The sequence below is a fragment of the Arvicola amphibius genome, chromosome 2, assembly GCF_903992535.2.
Source record: "Arvicola amphibius chromosome 2, mArvAmp1.2, whole genome shotgun sequence".
Lineage (NCBI taxonomy): Eukaryota > Metazoa > Chordata > Mammalia > Rodentia > Cricetidae > Arvicola > Arvicola amphibius.
Window position 1 is genome coordinate 127,265,446 of NC_052048.2, and position 19,638 is coordinate 127,285,083.

At 38.4% G+C, this 19,638-nt stretch overlaps 1 protein-coding gene across 4 annotated transcripts in view; it reads right to left on the minus strand.

Moving 5' to 3' along the window:
- The window catches only part of Spast (spastin), a 53,185-nt gene that overhangs the window by 12,423 nt on the left and 21,124 nt on the right, over positions 1–19,638 (minus strand). For 2 of the 4 annotated variants that reach the window (XM_038319886.1, XM_038319885.1), the window contains exons 4-13: positions 16,684–16,779; positions 10,380–10,567; positions 8,955–9,088; positions 8,653–8,746; positions 7,142–7,216; positions 6,318–6,389; positions 4,665–4,740; positions 4,377–4,468; positions 3,725–3,804; positions 1,213–1,255 (exon numbers count right to left, since the gene is read on the minus strand). In XM_038319886.1, the coding sequence (XP_038175814.1) occupies positions 1,213–1,255; positions 3,725–3,804; positions 4,377–4,468; positions 4,665–4,740; positions 6,318–6,389; positions 7,142–7,216; positions 8,653–8,746; positions 8,955–9,088; positions 10,380–10,567; positions 16,684–16,779 (950 nt within the window). The remainder of the gene's footprint in view (positions 1–1,212; positions 1,256–3,724; positions 3,805–4,376; positions 4,469–4,664; positions 4,741–6,317; positions 6,390–7,141; positions 7,217–8,652; positions 8,747–8,954; positions 9,089–10,379; positions 10,568–16,683; positions 16,780–19,638) is intronic. The other 2 variants (XM_038319888.1, XM_038319887.1) reach the window with 1 other exon arrangement.

Below are 19,638 nucleotides of genomic sequence, written 5' to 3' on the forward strand. Positions count from 1 at the left end.
TGATTTTATATAGCAAGAATTCCATACATTATAGGTATTAATTCAAATGACTTTTAACTATACAGAATTGTAAAACCATCACCATAATAACGTTTTAGAACATTGTCACTTCTGGAAGCTCACTCATGCCTCTCTGCAATTAATCCCTACTCCTCTCTCCTCTCCTATCTAACCACCATCTTTAGAAATCTGTCTTTTCTAAATATTTCATCTAAAAGGAATAAAATCAGGGCAAGGGCGATAGCTCAGTGGTTAAGAGCACTAGCTGCTCTTCCAGAGAACCCAAGTTTGATTCCCGGCACCTACATGGGAGCTCATAACTATCTGAAACTCCAGTTTCAGGGGATCTGATCTCTTCTGGCCTGTCTGGGGCCCAAGTACACATGTGGTATATAGACATACAGTAGACAAAACACACAAACTCTTAAAGAAAAATAAGTAAATAAATAAAATAAAATCATATATAACTAGTTTGCATATGGCTCCTCTCCCTATTTTTTAATTTTGTTAATATTAATGAATGTAATATGTACAGCTGATGAATTTTTTTCAGTCCTATGGATCAAACCCAGGGCCCTATACATATTGGACAAATGCTCTACTTCTAAGCTATATCCCAAGCCCTATAAAATTAAATAATAAATTTGTGAACTAAATAGCACTCATTAACTGGATATGCCACATTGTTTATACATTAAGCAACTGAATTATTTTTCTTGCAGGCTGAGGCTATTGTTAGGACAGCTGTCTAATACTGTTGGTATGTCTTCCTTCTTTGGAGAAGTCTCCACTTCTCTTGGATAAATGTTCAGGAATTGTTGGGTCTTATTTAAAGTTTATGGTTTAAAGAAACTGCCAAGCTTCTTTTTTTTTTTTTTTTTTTTTTTTTGTTTTTTCAAGACAGGAGCTTTTTGTTTAAAAAAAAGATTTTATCTTATGTGTATGAATATTTTGTATCTGCATGTATGTATTGCACCACATGTATGTTGGATCTCCTGGAACTAGAGTCACAGTTGTGAACACCCAGTGGGTGCTAGCAATTGAACCCTGTCCCTCGGAAGAGCAGCCAGTCAGTGCTCTTAACAGCTGAGCTATTTCTCCAGCCCCAACAAAATGTTCTCAAAATTGCTATACCACAGAGTTGCAAATATAATATTGTCAGGATGGGACTTGCTTTTACTTTAATAAAATATGAAATATAAATATACATACCTCCTCATTTGGTAAAGACACATATACCCGTTTAATGAAACGCCTGAAAAATCAAATTAGAAATATAAATATGAAGTTATAGGTAACCCAGCTCAAATAACAATTAATAGAAAAAGCTGTAAATATAATACCTAAGGCGATTAAAAAAGTTCTTTCTGATTATTAATACAAAAAGATATTTTTACTTTTTTAGTGTGGGTGGTTCACCTGCAATTGAACCTATGACCTCACACATGCTAGACAGCCCCTTTTCTGCTGGCCCTTTCATATTTTATCTTAAGATATATTCTCATTAAGTTGCCCAGGTGGGCCCTAAATATAGTAAAGGAAGGCTTTGAACTTGTGATTCTCCTGCTTTAGCCTTCCAAGTAGCTTGGATCACAGGGCTTTGGCTCCAGGCTTAGTTGTTATTTTTTTCAAACACTCTAGTTAAAGCTTTAAAATCTTTCATTTAGTAGATGTTTAAATTAAGTCTGTCATTTTGTATGTGTAAATTAATAGCAACAATATTTTAAATCAAATAATATCTGGAATAATAAGCAGAATAAGAAGTCTTCTAAAAAACAACTAAAAAGAACAAAGATTACAAAACCAGAAACGTTCATTTCATCATTACTGACTACGTTTTAATTTACAAAGCTTTACTGTGGGGGCTGGAGAGATGGCTCAGTGGTTAAGAGCACAGGCTGCTCTTCCAGAGGTCCCGAGTTCAATTCCCAGCAACCACATGGTGGTTCACAATCATCTATAATGAGATCTGGTGCCCTCTTCTGGTGCGCGGGCATACATGGAGGCAGAATGTTGTATACATAATAAATAAACCTTAAAAAAAAAAGCTAAAAAAAAAAAAAAAACCAAAAAAACCAAAGCTTTACTGTGTGGAACAGCTAAGCAGAGCTCACACAGCATCTAATCCAGATGATTTTATGAACTATGAAAGGCATTTTGGACTTATTTTTACACTTTTTGACAACTGTATGTTTATTTTTAATACTAAAAAAAATTAATTACTATTGGCAAGTACAGCTGAATTACATCTTAACCCACAGTACTTCATGACATTTAAATAAAGGGAATTTAAGTATCAGTGCCCAAAGTTGCTCCAGTTAGGGTGGCAGTTTACAGGGTGGACAGTGACCTCAGCCACCTAACACCTGGGTGGCACAGCATGGTGATGCCAGGGCTAAAATAATTAAATAATGGAAAAAAGTATATAAATATAAATGTGTGTGGAGGTGTGTATCTGTGGTCCAGCACAGGGAATGGAGACAGGAGAATTTGGAGTTTAAGGCTTTAAATACAACAGTGAGACCAAGCAAAACCTGGGTTACATAAGATCCTATTTCTTTTTTTTTTTTTTTCCCGAGACAGGGTTTCTCTGCAGCTTTAGAGCCTGTCCTGGAGCTAGCTCTTGCAGACCAGGCTGGTCTCGAACTCAGAGATCCGCCTGCCTCTGCCTTCCGAGTGCTGGGATTAAAGGCGTGTGCCACCACCGCCCAGCAAGATCCTATTTCAAAAAATCAAAGATTTAAAATAATAATAATAATTAATAATAATAATTTTTAAAAATCAGCACTCAGGAGGCAGAGGCAGGCAGATCTCTGACTTTAAGGTTAAACTGGTCTACAGAGTGCATTCCAGGACAGCCAGGGCTATACCGAGAAACCCTGTCTCAAAAGAATAACAAAACAAAAACAGGCCTGACGGTCAGTGAGTAAAAGTGCTTGGTACTAAGCTTGGTGACCTTAATTTGATCTTCTACACCAAGTAGTACAAAGAGCCAGAAGATTCTGGAAGGATGTCCTCAATTTCCATTCACATGCATGTGCAGCCCCCCGCCAAAAAAAATTGAAAAATAAAAATAAAAATAAAAAAGAATGAGTCAGGCAGTAGTAGTACACACCTTTAATCCCAGCACTCAGGAAGCAAAGGCAGGCCGATTTCTGTAAGTTTGAGGCCAGTCTGGTCTACAGAGTGAGTTCCAGGATAGCCAGGGCTACAAAAATTAACCCTGTCTTAAAGAAGGGGGGGAAATGATGGTAAGAACTGATTTTAGACTTTAAAGTTAATGCAATGTAAAAGAAATGGTTTATCTAAATGTAGTATGTAGACAATAGTTTTAATAATGTCCTAGGCATGATCCTAGGACATTGGTATAGTTGGCAACACTAGGAAGTGGACAACACATGGGGAAAATCATTTACTCTTAAAGCTGTGAGTGCAGGATATCCGAGGTAGGAGAGAGGAATCTGGGTGGTGGTGGTGCACTCCTTTAGTTTCAGCACTGAGAAGGCAGAAGCAGGCACATGGCTAAAGGTTCCAAGCCAGCCAGGGTTACACACTACAACCTTGACATCCTCCACTCCAAAAGAGGGGGGGGAGAGAGAGAGGAGATAGAGAGAGAGAGAGAGAGAGAGAGAGAGAGAGAGAGAGAGAGAGAGAGAGAGAGAGAGAGGGAGAGGGGAGAGAGATGAGCACAAGAAACGAATCTGTCATAAACATATCTCACTACCTGAGAACGGCTTCATCAAGCTCTTGGGGCCTATTAGTTGCACCCATTACAAGTACTCTGTCATCTCCAGCAGATTGCACCTGCAAGCCAAAAAGTTTTGTCAGTATTTTAGATAAAAGAAAAAGAAAAACTATATATACATGTATTGATAGTTTGGGTCATTTAGTAGGAAAGTATACATATTAAAATACTGTCAAAGTAAAAAAATATAATCAGTGGTTAGAAAGATGGCTCAGAGGTTAAGAGCATTTGTTGCTCTTGCAGAAGACTTGAATTTCAGTTCCCAGCTCAAAACCACATGCAACTCTAGTTTTGGGGGATTTTATGTACTCTTCAGGCTTCAGTAGGCTTCTGAACACATATACATATACATATATAGTGCACAAAAACTCATGCAGGCAAATGCACAAAAATATATGATAAAATAAATCTTTTTTTTTCTTCTTCTTTTTTTGAGACAGGGTTTCTCTGTAGCTCTGGAGCCTGTCCTGGAACTAGCTCTTATAGACCAGGCTGGCCTCGAACTCACAGAGATCCCCCGTCTCTGCCTCCTGATTGCTGGGATTAAAGGCATCCGCCACCACCATCTGGTCGATAAAATTAATCTTAATATATATATGTGTGCACATATATAGAGATTACCAATACTTACACCATCAAATTCTATTAAAAATTCAGTTTTTAGTCGTCTACTAGCATCGTGCTCCCCTTCTCTTCTTTCACACAAAAGACTATCAACTTCATCTAGAGGAAATGCAAAGGTGAGGGTTTAAGAGCAATCTAGGTAAGCCATCTAACACCCATCCAGTTTGTACTTATTAACAGACCTACTGAACTCATTCTTTAAAATGCTGTCCTTCTCAATAGCTTTTTGAGCAAAATTCTCAGAGTTGGAAAGTGGAATTTCATAAATGCTAAACTAAGTTGGGAAAATACTTACCTATAAAAATTATAGACGGTTGAAGTTCTCGAGCTACGGCAAAGAGAGCTCTCACCAACTTCTCTCCTTCTCCCACCTACAAATGATGCATGCTTAACACACTTAAATGCAATAGTATTCCAGTTTTTATCATGATTTAAAATTTAACTTCATGACCTTATAATAAGAATGTGTAATTTTAGAAACCACACTATTTGCTTTTTAAAGGTTAGTGGGAAATATTTCTCAGTCTTACAGTGCACCAGTTCCATTCTTATTAGTTATAAATAGTCAAGACAGAACTATTCATTTTATGTGCATGTGTGTGTGCGAATGTGTATGTGTGTTGTGCATGCACAGTACCACCATCTTGGTGCTCTCTTTTTTTGAGAATGGGTCTCTCAGTGGCCTACAGTTCAATAAGTCAGCTATGCTGGGCTGACCTATAAGGCCCAAAGATTTGGTTGTCTTCAACTCCCCAGCTGGAATCACAAGGACAGGCTGCCATGCCCAATCTATTTAGTGTGGATTCCAGAGGTCAAACTTAGATTCTCACACTTGTACAGCAAAAACATTTTTGACTGCGAAAGGTCCCAGCTCTCCTTAAACCCTGCACGTTCGGCTGCACTACTCCCAAATTGGACTGAACTCTTCTTTGAATACTACGAGAGTCAGTGGAAGGAAAATTAGAAATCTAAACTGTAACATAAAGCAATTAAAAACAAAAACAAACAAACAAACAAAAAAACAGAAACGCCAGACATAATAGCATATGCCTTTAATGCCAGCAGAGACAGGTGGTTCTCTGTGAGTTCAAGGCCAGCCTGGTCTATATAGGAAGTTTCAGAACAGCCAGGGCCACATACAGAGACTTTGTCTCAAAAATGAAAACAAACAAAAGAGAAAGCTTACATCATATTTTAATTCAGAGTCAAAGAGCAGGGAATATTCACTTTACTGTAAGTCCTGTTCTCACATATATATCTCTCTCTAGATAACCACATTAGGGAGCCTAAGTAGAAGTGATGGTATTTATTACAGCCTGAATTATTTTGCCCCCAAACACACTGACACCCTAGCTCTAGTATCTATAAATGAGACTCTATTTGGAAATAGCATCCTTACAGATGGCCAAATTAAGTTGATCATTAGGGTGAGCCCTACTCTAATGAAACTGTATCCTTATAACACGTGGAAGTGTAAACTCGGAAATTATAGAAATTGTCATGTGATAACACAGAAATATGAATCTGCAAGCCAAGAACTACCAGGAATTATCAGCACACCAGAAACTAGAGACTTAAAATACAGTCACTGCTGTGGCTCCCAGAAGGTATTATTACTGCTAACACTTAGGTCTTGGGACCTGCAGCCTCCCAAGGATGTATTCCCACATCTTATTTATTTGTGCAATACATTTCCAGAATTTGATCCAAGCAGGTTTGGCTCTTTTTTAACCTAGGACCCACTATGACAGTATTCAACAACATAATTCTAATTTTAAAACAGCTAAAAAGTGCACAAAACCTTGTACCTTGAAGAGTAATATTCATTATACATAAGCATACAGTCATAAAACTCATAGAAAAATTTTAGTAATATTTCTATCATTTTATTTAAATAGCACTTAAGAGTAATTTTAAAACATGACAATATGGGGAAAGGAACACTTACATATTTTGAAGTTAAACTTGCAGCACTTATATTGAAAAAGGTGGCATTAGATTCTGCAGCTACTGCTTTAGCCTTTAAGATCAGAAGAGTAAATATGTTAGTTCAACATCCTGATTTTTTTAAAAGCAGCTACATATGATCATAGAAGTACCAGATGTGTGATGTGACCCTCAGCATCAGCTACGACAAGTCTACACACTATTTTCCCAGAGAACTAGGAAGGAGTTCTCTTCTCTTCAGCAGGAAGATACTGGCCAGAGAAAGTTAACTTATTCTATTCCTGTCGGGTTTTGTGTTTGAGACCACATCTCACTATGCAGCCATGGCTGGCCTGGAATTCACTGCACAGACTAGGCCGGCCTTGAACTCAGAGTGGTCCTCCTGCCTCTGCCTCCTCAGTGCCACCATGCCTTTAATATCTATTTGTTTTCTGCCTCCTAGTGCCACTATGTCTTTATTATCTATTTGGTTTCATAGTTCAGAAGAATGATGCAGATATAGGTATTCAGATTCTGGTTAAAAAAAAAAAAACTACAAGAGAACCAACAGCAAACTAACTGGTCAAAGAAACTTGTTAAGATAGACAAATTCTAAGTGTCGTCAGACAGATCCTCAGTATAGTAAAGAAAGCTTTCCTCAAAATAAAGCAAAAAACATGCTATGAAGAGTCGCATACAATTTTCCATTTATCTTTGCATGAAAACTCAAGAAGTATATTACAACAATAAGTAATCAATAACAGACTCAGGAACAATATAGAACTACTTTTTTCCATATGATTTCTAGCATCTCAATAGAACCTTCAACCTTGACAGCAGTCTTACCAGCATTGTCTTTCCGTTTCCAGGTGGACCGAAGAGTAACAACCCTCTGGCGGGAGCTCTGAGCCCTGTGAACAACTTACCAAACAAACATTGGTTACAGCCATGATCCTAGAGAGCTGATCCAGACATGCCAAGTATCTAATAATATCTTTCTTTGGGGAGTAAGATGGGATGGGGTGTGACAGGGTCTCACTATGTATGCCTGGCTGGCCTAGAACTCATTATATAGACCACGCTATCCTCAAACTAAGGGATCTACCTGCTTTTGCCTCTAAGGCTGGGATTAGGTGTGTGCCACACAACAGGCCTTAAAGTTCTCTTTATAGCTGCAATTGTATGATTCCTCTTGTAACAAGCTTTTTTTATGTTTGTTTTTTGTTTTTGTTTTTCGAGACAGGGTTTCTCCATAGCTTTTGGAGCCTGACCTGGAACTTGCTCTTGTAGACCATGCTGGCCCTGAACTCACAGAGATCCGCCTGCCTCTGCCTCCCTCCCGAGTGCTGGGATTAAAGGTGTGCGCCACCACTGCCTGGCTGTAACAAGCTTTCTTTACATTTAGATCCAGTCTATCGTATTAACACTCAGTCTCTAAACTATGTCTTGCCCTGTAGCTCACTCTATAAGCTATAGTATGCTCCCCAAGGGGCCCTATCTGGGCACATGATATAACTTTGATTCATGAAAGACACATGGTTTTCTCTCTTAACTCTCTAATTTTATGAGTATTAACAAAAATGTAACTACCAGTCAAACTGTGATTTCATGACTTGGAATGATAAGTACTAACTGAAAAAAATTTAAATAGACAAAACTGAGCATGGTGGTGAGTGCTCACATCCTGGACGAAGAGGCTGAGGGAAGAGAGAACTACTTAAGCCCATGATTTCAAGACCTACCTGGGTAACATTTTGAAACCTCATCCGGAAGAAAAGCAAGAAAGTAGAATGGCAAAAAAACAAAAACAAAAACAAAAAAAACAAATGCCGGGCGGTGGTGGCGCACGCCTTTAATCCCAGCACTTGGGAGGCAGAGGCAGGCGGATCTCTGTGAGTTCGAGACCAGCCTGGTCTACAAGAGCTAGTTCCAGGACAGGCTCCAAAGCCACAGAGAAACCCTGTCTCGAAAAACCAAAAAAACAAAAACAAAAACAGAAAGTAGAATGGAAAATGAAAAGATACAAACTGGAAAAAACATCATACAATTATCTACTTTCCACATGAAAATGGAATCAGGATTTCTTAAATTCATTCTCATCTCCTACAACAATTTATCAATAGCAAATGTGAATGCCTTTTGTTGGGGAGGAGTAAGACAGGCCATACTATGATATAGGCCTGACTGGTCCAGAATTCACTGTGGAATTAACAGTGGCCTCAAGCTCAAAATTATCCTGCCTCAGCCTCCTCAGCTGGATGCTTGGTACATACCCAGGCTTTAATGTTTATATTTTTAAAATAGTGAACTTGAATTATTTAATATGAATGAATCGTTTGATAGCATAAAATCCTTACCTCGGGACGTAGAGAAGGAAGAATAACAATTTCTTGAAGTGCTTGTTTTGCCAATTCCTGACCAGCTATGTCATCAAATTTAACAGCTGTCCCACTAAAAACAGAACATCAGTTAATTTCACAACAGAAATATGGTTCAGCTGTTTCAATGTAGCATATAAGCCTAACACGGTCATTTTTATGTTAACTGTGAAACTTGTTTATTAGCAAAAACCTTCAAAAATTAAATTTATTATATATCACACATATGTATTTTATAAGTAAAAATAAGAAATAGAAATGAATTGCATAGTTAAACTTACTTGTCAACAATTTCATTCATTATGAGGTTTGCCAGGTTGCTGTCCACATTCCTAAAATTTTTCAAGTCTTTCTTCTTCCGAACAGCCGTTGTGGGTGTAGAAGGTTTATTGGTTCTATTTGGTTTTGGAGTACCCTTGAAGGACACAAGAATTTAATGTGAAAACAACCTAGACTTTTCACTCATAAAGCATCCTAAAATGTTGATAGAATTTAATAAAAACAAGGGGGGAAATGAAGCTGGGGAGATGCTCAGTGAAATGCTTGCTACACAACAGTAAGAACCTGAGTTCTGGTCCCAAGCACTCATGTAAGCCAGGCATGTAGTCCATTTGTAACCCAGCATTGTGGGAGAAGGAAGAGGCAGATCGCTGGAGCTCACAGGCCAGCTGTGCGAGCCGAGTGTGTGAGCCCCAGGTTTGACATGAAAAGTGACTGAGCAAGTAATCTGAGGTCTCTCTCTGGTCTCCACATACAGGCAAACACAAAGAAAAAAAATCTAAGACTGCAAAGACTGAGTATTTAATCTAAAACTACCTTCACTATAGAATGACATTTGACATGAAGAGAGCTAGTAGATTTTATCCAGAGATTCAGTTACTATTAAAGACAAAGCTGAGACAGAGAACTGGCTCAGGAGTTAAGAGATTTTACTGGAAATTCATGAGGAATGGAGTTCGGATGTCACCATGCACATAACATGTCAATCATCCTGTACATGCCTGTAACCCCAGTTCCGAAGGCAATGGAAACCAGATGATTACCAGGGCCTGTAGACTTACAGCCAAGAATAAATAAGCTTTAAGTTCAAAGGTGGACTCTTCCTCAAAGGAATAGGCAGACACAGCGCCCTCTGGCCTTCAATTACGAGCATTTGCACTTACACACACCCACACCTCCCTTTTTTAAAACCCAAAGACCCTCTAAAAAAGTCATCTTTGATTCTTATTAGAATTACAACAAAACTCTAAGTGTGTTTAATGTTCTAAACTTTACATAATCTAGCTTGTCAGTGGTGGTACATGCTTTTAACCCCAGCACTCAGGAGGCAGAAGCCGGAGGATCTCTGTGAGTTTGAGGTCAGCGTGTTCAATAGAGTGAGTTCTAGGACAGCCAAGTCTACACAGAGCAACCCTGCCTTGAAAAAGCAAAATAAACAAATAATAAAATTTACATAATCTGAAATAATCATAAAACTAAAATTAAAATGACATATACAACATTATACTGAAAAGACTGCCTAAGTAAACAATATAAAATTTCTAATTATTCTGAAAGGAACTAAGATTTTAATAGCAAATAGTTTTTGCAAATTAGAAAATTATATTTCCCTTTGTAGAAACCACTCAAGTCTATAAGGCATTACAGAGAACTCATACACTAAAGCAAGCATGACAAAGCACAATTGCACCCCCGTTCTAGAGTACCTTATGTGTGGAAGCTGCAGGACCAGGACCCTGCCTTGCTCCAGAAACCATGGACAAACCACTGCAACTAGGTGCTCTGTGATGACCAGAAAGGCCTGTGGATCCACTTTTCATGACTGCTTTTGATCGAGGCAGTGAATTACTAGCATGTGTTAGGGGATCTTTCCTCTTCGGAACTGCTCCACTTTCTGTCAAGGAAAAAGTACAGCCTCATGATTAAAAACTTTGACTATGCAGATAAAAAGTAATAATAACATTTTATAATATTAGCAACAATAAAAAGTAATACTAACAAATTTGCAAAACAAAGTACCAGCAGTTTAAAATTTGTATTTACTATTATTGTGTTTATGTGTATATGAGTGTGGATGCACATATGTCACAGTGCACATGCAGAAGTCAGAAGACAAGTTTCTGACTTTGGTTCTCACCTCCCACCATGTGGGTAGCAGGGGTCAAACTCAGGCCATCAAGCTTGTGCGGTAAGTGCCTTTATCAACTGAGCCATCTCACTGGCCCTTAACAAAGGCTTTTAAATCCAGAAGTATTTCAAAATAAGATCTGAATCAGAAAATAAGGACAAGGACGTCATGGGAACAGTTACTGGGAAAAGACATTTGGTTATTAGGTTTGTCCTTCCCTGTTGTAGATTCTAATTTTCTTATGAAGAAAATTGTATTTGTAAATAGCTGGGCAGTGGTAAGCACACCTTCAACCCCAGTACTTGAGAGGCAGAGACAGGAGGATCTCTACGAGTTCAAGGCCAGCCTCGCCTACAGAGTGAGTTCCAGGACAGGCTCCAAAGCTACAAAGAAACCCTATCTTGAAAAAAGGTAAAAATAAATAAAATAAAAAAATCAGTGCTTATTAATCATGATGTTTGTTATAAAGACAAATGTTAAGCCAGGCAAGTAGGGTGGCTTAAACTATAATGTGAGCTTTCTTGAGGCTGAGCCAGGGAAATTTTCTGTGAGTTCAACAATAACCTGGGCTATGTGAGTTCTAGGCCAGCCTAGGCTACAAAGTGTGAAACTATGCTTAAGGAAAAAAAAAAAACTAGTGGGGCATAGTGGTGCATGCCTTTAATCCCAGCACTTGAGAGGCAGAGGCAAGTGAATTTCTGTAATTCCCAGGTCAACCTGGTCTGAACAGTGAGTTCCATGACAGCCAGAGCTACATAATAAGAGGGACCTTGTCTCAAAAATCAGAGAAGCCCGGTGGTGGGGTACGCCATATTAAAAAAAAATCAAAACAAAACAAATAAAAAACAACAAACCAATAACAGAGAGACAAACAAAAAATGCTGGTCATGGTGACACATATAATTCCATAATCCTAACACTCAGCAAGTAGAGACAGGAGGATCACTGCAATCTACAGAACAATTGGTATGCCCACCAAGTTCTAAATCGGTCAAAACTTACATAGCAAGACCCCCTCTTGCACCTGGTAGTAGTGGAGCACACCTTTAATCCCAGCACTCAGGAGGCAGAGGCAGGTGGATCTATGTGAGTCTGAGTTCCAGGACAGCCAAAGCTACACAAAAAATACTTGTTGAAATATTCAACAGACTTTTCTGTGAAGCAGCATATTCTGAAGGGCTGCCCTACCTTGTCTTGATAATGTTTGACAGTCACTTTCTTTTGTATTCTGCTTGTCCAATAAGGACAGCATAATGTCAACAGTTGAGGCAGGGGCATTTTCTTGTTTAGTGGCTGGCTTACTTATGCCACAAAGAAAGTAAACTCCATTTGGAGTTTCTACAATATACATTATCTTTTCTGAAGTAGATTGGTACTTTTCCTGGAACTAGTTAGTACTCTATATAACCATTAATATCATAACAAAAAAGTTTAAAGTATATACATATATTAATCTTATAAATCTTTTTTTTTTTTTTGGTTTTTTGAGACAGGGTTTCCCTGTAGTTTCTAGAGCCTGTCCTGGAACTAGCTCTTGTAGACCAGGCTGGCCTCGAACTCAGAGATCCGCCTGCCTCTGCCTCCCGAGTGCTGGGATTAAAGGCGTGCGCCACCACCGCCCGGCCTAATCTTATAAATCTTATACCTTAAGAAAAGCTGTTAAAGAGTCAACATAAAACCAATGGATTATGAGATTAGTGGCAATTTATAGTCCTTAAATATTTTTCTTCTGTCCCATATCAGGTGGTTCTTCTGACATGAGACAGAGATTTTGGATTTTACTTTAATATGCATGCTTGGGTTTAGAGAAGGAGAGAGACACACTCCAACTCCAAAGCCAGCTTTAATCTTTAATTGGACTAGAACTACAAAAGATCATATTTATTATGACAGTAGAGAATAGCAGAAACAAACATTTGGGAAAATTTGTGAAATTTTATCCTGTTCAAAATGTAATATACCAATAGCCAATTTATTTTTTCGTGAGACAATTTTTTCTGGATGATTTGCCCTTTTTCTAGTGGCTTTCAGATTCCTATTCCGAATCCCTTTATTCTCCTGCAAAGACAAACAAAACCCCTTTCCAACCCTAATTTTGGGGAGATTCTCCTTTGGCAAATTATATCTGATCAAATGGAAAGTATTTGTTAATTTTATAGGTTAGTTTAAATAGCCATGCTGTTTGATGAACTATCATCTCTTCTAATGAAAAGGTATCTCTTGTTCAAATCAAATCTTTATCAAATATGATGGTATTCATAGCTTTCTTCTGTGGAACCAACAGCAAAACGCACTCCCCAACATAACACATTTCTTTAAAGCACATTAGCTGAATTAACTCTATAGTCTTTCCTACTAGCCACTGTCCACAGCTGTTGCTCCTTTCTCACTGGCATTAAAAAAAATTCAAAGTTAATAAGGCATTATGCAATCTAATTCAGGGGGTATTTATCATCCCTTTCTGTTTATTTAATATATCCTTTAGAGTTTGATTTGATCTTTCTGTAATTGCCTGGCCTATAGGACTATGTGGTATACCTGTAATATGCTTTATATTATAATAAGCAAAAATCTGTCTCATTTTCTTTTTTTCTTTTTTTTTTTTTTTTTTTTTTTTTTGGTTTTTCGAGATAGGGTTTCTCTGCAGCTTTTTTAGAGCCTGGCCTGGAACTAGCTCTTGTAGACCAGGCTGGCCTCGAACTCACAGAGATCCGCCTGCCTCTGCCTCCCGAGTGCTGGGATTAAAGGCGTGCGCCACCACCGCCCGGCTCCTGTCTCATTTTCTTAGAGTCATAAGATGTAGTATTGTCTGTGTTTATTTGAACAGGTATACCCATGACAGCCATAACTTCCAGGAAATGTGTGATTACTCAATCAGCCTTTTCCAAACTCAAAGCAACTGCCCACTGAAAACCTGAAAAGGTATCAATGGTGTGGTGTACATATTTCAGTTTTCCAAATTCTATAAAATAGAAAACATCCATCTGCCAAATTTCATTTCTTTGAGTTACTTCCTACAGGTAGTGGTATTTGGATATAGAAAGAACACGGAGGACATTTCCTTATAATTTCCTTGGCTTGGTGCCAAGGGATGTAAAAGTCTTTTTCTTACACCATTGCTATTGACATGTTTTTAATGAAATTCTGAGGCCTTCTAATCAATAATGATCAATTTCTACATTACCTTGTGCTAGAGGATTGTATCTTGTAACAGAGTAAATAACAAAGTCATTTCTGCATCATCTGGTATAAATTCAGCGGTTTCAATATGGAAAAACAACTCTTTCTGCATATTGCGAATGGGTAACTATGTTGAGAGGTTCTTTAAAATCCTATAGTACGATGAGAATAGCACATAATTCTGACTTTTGGGCAGAATCACAAGGGCTTTGATCCACTTTAATTTTTCTGATTTGTAACCTGCCTTTCCTGATTTATTTGCATCAGTACAGAATGTAGGGGCTCCAGCTATTGATGTGTCCCATACAATCAGAGGAAGGATTCAATTAGATCACTTTACAAATTGCATTCTCTTGCTTTTGGGAGAGCTGCTGTTTATGTCTCCCAAAAGATTGCTACAAACTCTTTGCCAGGGTTCACTTTCTGTCCATAATTTGTCAATTTCATCATTATTAAAGATACTATAATTTTGCTGGGTCAATTCCTGCTAAATGACAAAGTCTCAATTTTCCTTTTAGAATTAACTTAGAGACCTTTCCACAAAAGTTTTTAATTTTTTACTCAGTTATGTGGTAAAAAGATCCAGTCTAAAAAAAACTTCCCTCTGCATTAGTTCCCTTGCAGCTCAGTCATGCCCTTCCTTGACATAGCCATCTCCTATTCTAGTGTGCAGAATATGAAAGGCTGTGCACCCAACGATTGAGATCTATTGTGTAATACTTAGGGCTTTATCGGGGCATTTCCTATATGAACTGTTAGTTGAAGGCGTGGTGGTGAAGGATGCAGTGAGTGCTACTACAGTTTTGCACCTGCTAATGGGACATCTAAGTTGAGATGGCCTGCAAGGTTGTCAAAGAAACCTAAGGGCAAATACCAGTGAAGGCAGCAAGCAGTGTTTCAGTGCTATGAAAAATTTGACCTGTAGTATAATTATGAAAGTTGTGTTTTCTAAAGGAGTCTTGGGGATCCCGAAGAGTGTGCTTGTGAGAACCCCAGGCTTTAAAAATGCTTACTTCTGAGCTAGGACGTGGTGGCGCACGCCTGTAATCCTAGTACTTGGGAGGCAAAGACAGGTGAATTTGGGGTCAGACAACAAGAGAAACTCTTGTCTCAAAAAAGAAACCAAAACAAACAAAAACACATTAGCAGCTGTTTTACTGCCTAACCTAAAGTTAATATGCTACAATTTAAAGCTGTATTTGCTCTAAAAATTTAAGTCCAAATCAGGGTAAAGTGGCACATGCCTGTAATCAGTCATTCAGGAGTCTGAGACAGAAGCATTGAGCCTACAAGCCCCCAGCAGCCCAAGCTACACAGTAACTTCTAGCCTGAAGTACCAATTAAAATGTTGTCTCGAAAAACACAACCAACTACCCTGGATATAAAACCACTGCTGAGAAAGCAAATCAAAACAAAACAAAACCAGCAACCAAGCAAACTACCTGAGGTACAGGGAGCATGGGGTGTTTTTGTAGCATGCATGAGGTGTCACCACTAATACTACAATATCAAACAAAATCCACACAAAAACGAGCTGAGACTGGGAAAGCCTAAAAAATGAAGTTTCTGCCACTGGAACAAAGCAAAAGGCATTTAATTTCTTCTTTCTGTATTTAATCTTCTAAATGATTTGATCAGCAAAGTTTCAAGGAAGACTTACTCCACAGTAATAATACTATTAGAATGTATCTTCTTGGTATGTCAAGTTCTAGTTTCTAACAAGTACCAAAGAGATTCATATAATACATATGAAAACTGATACACAGAAAAAATTAATGTTTGAGAAAATATTAAGGTTTTCATGTTAAAAACACAAAAAGAAAAATCCCACAAACAAAATACAACAGAAATGAAAATAATTATTTAAAGGAACTTGTACAGCCTGGCCATGGTGGTATACAACTTTCATCGTAGTACTTGATGCAGAGGTGGGCAGATCTCTGCGTTGAAACTGGCCTAGTCTATGTAGAGAGTTCCAGGCCAGCCAGGGCTACACTGAATATGTACAGATATGGTGGAATACATTTGTAATTCCCATACTGGGAAAACAGAGGCATGAACACTGATAGATTTTGGAAGTTAAAGGACACCCGGTCTATATAGTTAAGTTCCAAGCCAGGCAAGGCTACATAGTAAGACCCTGTCCCAAATGACAAAAAACAAAAAACAAAAAAACAAAAAACAAACAAACAAAAGAAAACCCCAATAGTAGCAACAACAAGAAGATCAAGTCATGTTTTCTGAGATGGCACAGTGGGGAAAGGCACTGGCTATCAAATCTGACAACTTGAGTTTAATCCCAAGAATATACATGGTACTAGGAGAGAATCCCTTCTTTCAGTTGTCCTCTGACCTCCAAATGGGTTCACAAACACATATACAAACACATACACGCATACATGGATTTATATTGTTCTTCTAAAAGAACAGGTTTACTGAGTACAGAGGGCTAGACAGTAAGGAGAGTACCACCTCCCCGTCTTTTGTACTTTACAAGCAGGAAGTTGGAAAACATGTGACTAGGTATGTTTAGAATAGCTCTACTATATCTACTATGAATGATAAGGATTCTTTATGTTTTACTAATCCTGTGAAAACAAAACAGTTATACCTTCTACTATACAGCTAAACCAACATTATAGGGTAAGCAAGAGTTCATTTTCCATGCGAGCTTTAGTATACATTAGTTAGCCTGAACCTACCTGACTGGAGGTGTCCATTGCGGCATGTCAGGTTAGTACTGTCATTATAGACGTCCGTTTGTGACTTGGAAAATTGCAAAACTGGTTGCAGCTTCTCTATGCAACAGAGGAGGTTAAAAAGAACAAAATAAACAGAAAGAAAAATAAACAAATAAAAGGCATGTGGAAAATGTAAAATTATTGTGTTACAAAGCTGTCAGTGAAGTTTTCGCACATATATGAAATATACTCTAAAATATGTAATTAGTAAGACAGAAGTTAACACGTGGAAGGCTATGTTGAAAATACACCTTATTCAGGCTGGTAACCTAAGACAGTTACTTATCACTATTTTCAACAGCAGGTGATAGCTGCTTTTCATATGCTCAAATCCCTAAGATAATCTAGTGCTATTAGGATAAAAAGTGACTGGCTGTATTATCTAAAAACTTAAGTAAAATTGGGAACTCAGAACATAACTGGATTAGTACTTATTATTACCATTATTATTGTTACTATTAGATGTAGGGTCTGTCTGTGTAGCCTTAGCTGTCATAAAACTCGCTATGTAGACCAGGTTGTCCCCGAAATCAGAGATCCACTGGGATCTGTTTGGCTGTACTATTAGCCAAGCAGTAGTGGTACACACCTTTAGTCCCACCACTCAGGAGACAGAGGCAAGCAGATCTCTAGAAGTCAAGGCTAGTCTGGTCTAACAGAGTGAGTTCCAGGACAACCAAGGGTACACAGAGAAACCCTGTCTTAACAAAACAAAACAAAACATAAGATGACCTGTATTATCACACCCAGCTCAACATAACTGTATTTTTAAAACACTGTATAGTATAGAAAAGCCTATTGAAAAGGTCTTTCAGAGTTGGGCAGTGGTGGCACAGGTGGATCTCTGTGAGTTTGAGCACAGTCTGGTTTACAGAGTTAGTTCCAGGACAGCCGTATCTACAAGAAGAAACCCTGTCTTGAAACAACCCCTCAAAAAAAGAAACAAAAGAATGTAGAGGAGGGGCTGGAGAGATGGTTAAGGGTACTAGCTGGTCTTCCAGAGAACAGGGGTTCAGTTTCCAGTACCCACATGGCAGCTCAGAACTGTCTGTAATTCCAATTCCAGGGGATCTGACATTCTCATATAGACATACATGCAGGCAAAACACCAATATACATAGATAATAAATAAATCACTAAAAAAAGAAATGTTTTATAGGAAGTACAGTATGGTCTCACTAAGATTAAAAGGACACCTTAAGAGGAAATCACACTTAAAAATGAATGGCACAGAAGGAAACAACAAGGAGTATCTAAGAAAGGTCACATTTGACTTTATTACTTTAAGTCAAAAAAGTAAATGCAACAAGGCAAGGGGATCAGCATGGTGAACTATGTGTGCAATACGCTACTGTTTGTGAAAACACACACACACAGTTGGTCACTTCTTGATGACCCAGTACAGCTGCCTCTTGGGAGGGGAATGGGTCACTTGGGGACAATGGGAGGGATGGTAGTCATACTTAAAATTCTACGACATATAAGATGTAACTCATCAATGAAAAGATTTGCTCACCTCAAATAACCACCCTCCCTAGCTGGAGTCTCCGTCTGCTGCCTAGAGCATAAGGGGTGCTGCTTTCTCCTTCTGCAGCAAGACCGCAGCCCTCCGTCCTTCTTAGCAGCCATCTGTATGCAGGCTGCCAGACACTGCTCCTAAGGTGACACACCTATCTGTCTCATCCAAATAAGGGATCACCTTTCCCAAAAATGATCTGCTAAAGTAAGTTTGTTTTCTTCTGTATTAGAAAGCCAATGAATCCATGTTTAAATACAGCAATAGGGCTAGATATGTGTAGCTCAGTGTGGAACATGCAATTAACATATGCAAGGTCCTCATTTAATTATCAGCACCCAATGAAAAACAAAACAAAAAAAGCAGAACCTACATACTAACTCTTATACTTATATTCCTAAAGTCAGACAAGCAGGCACCATGCTTGGTGTACGGTGCGGTATCACATGCCTCTGGGACAGGTTAAATAGCAGCTACCCTTTGTATACAAAGCACAAAGCAGCACGTAGCTTTTGTGTCCTAGAAGTGACTGATACAATATACTTTAAATCCTTTCTATTTCTTTCTATTTACTTTGGTTAGCTAGAGATAGGCCACTTGATTTTTCTCAAGATAATGCTCTTTAAATCAAAATACTGAGACACAACTTACTTGTGTTGGTGAAAGCTAAGTTAGAAAATTCTGGTCACTAAGTGTCTTCTTTATTAACACAAAAAGTTACCAGAAACATTCATTATATAGTAAAGACAAGCAGGAATCAAAATTTTATTTTTTGATGACAGGAAATAAAAAGTTATAGATTAAAGTACGTAGAGCTTATAATTCTATCTACATGAACACACACACACACACACACACAGAGAGAGAGAGAGACAGAGAGACACTGTAACCATATGCTCCAGTTAATCCCTATTAACGAAACAGTAACTGAGGATGAAGCTCAGTATAGAGAACTCAAGTGGTATGTACAAGGCCCTGGGTTCTAGTCCTGTTACAACTGAAAGAGACTACTGCTTCTTTCTGAAACACCTGAGGTAATACAGACTAACATGGCTATCTGAACTTCACAGTCAAGTTTCCCTAGGATCCCCCTTCTAATCCCAAAGAAATCCTCACTGATGGGCTTCACAGAAAAACCTTACCGTAGGGCTTTTCTAAAACCCTTTACTGGGTGTAGGGTTGCACCCCTTTCTTTGGTCCCAGCACTCGGGAGGCAAACGCAGGTGGATCTCTTTGAGCTCCTGGTCTACAGAGTGGCATGGACCACACGGCAATCACTGTTGCCTGACAAAGTCCCAGCACTTCGACCTTGCGGATCACAATTCTCCAGCACCCTTTTACTTTCATTTTCAGTGATTCTCACTATGTTTAATGGAGGTTCCCTTATACCTCTTCCTTTG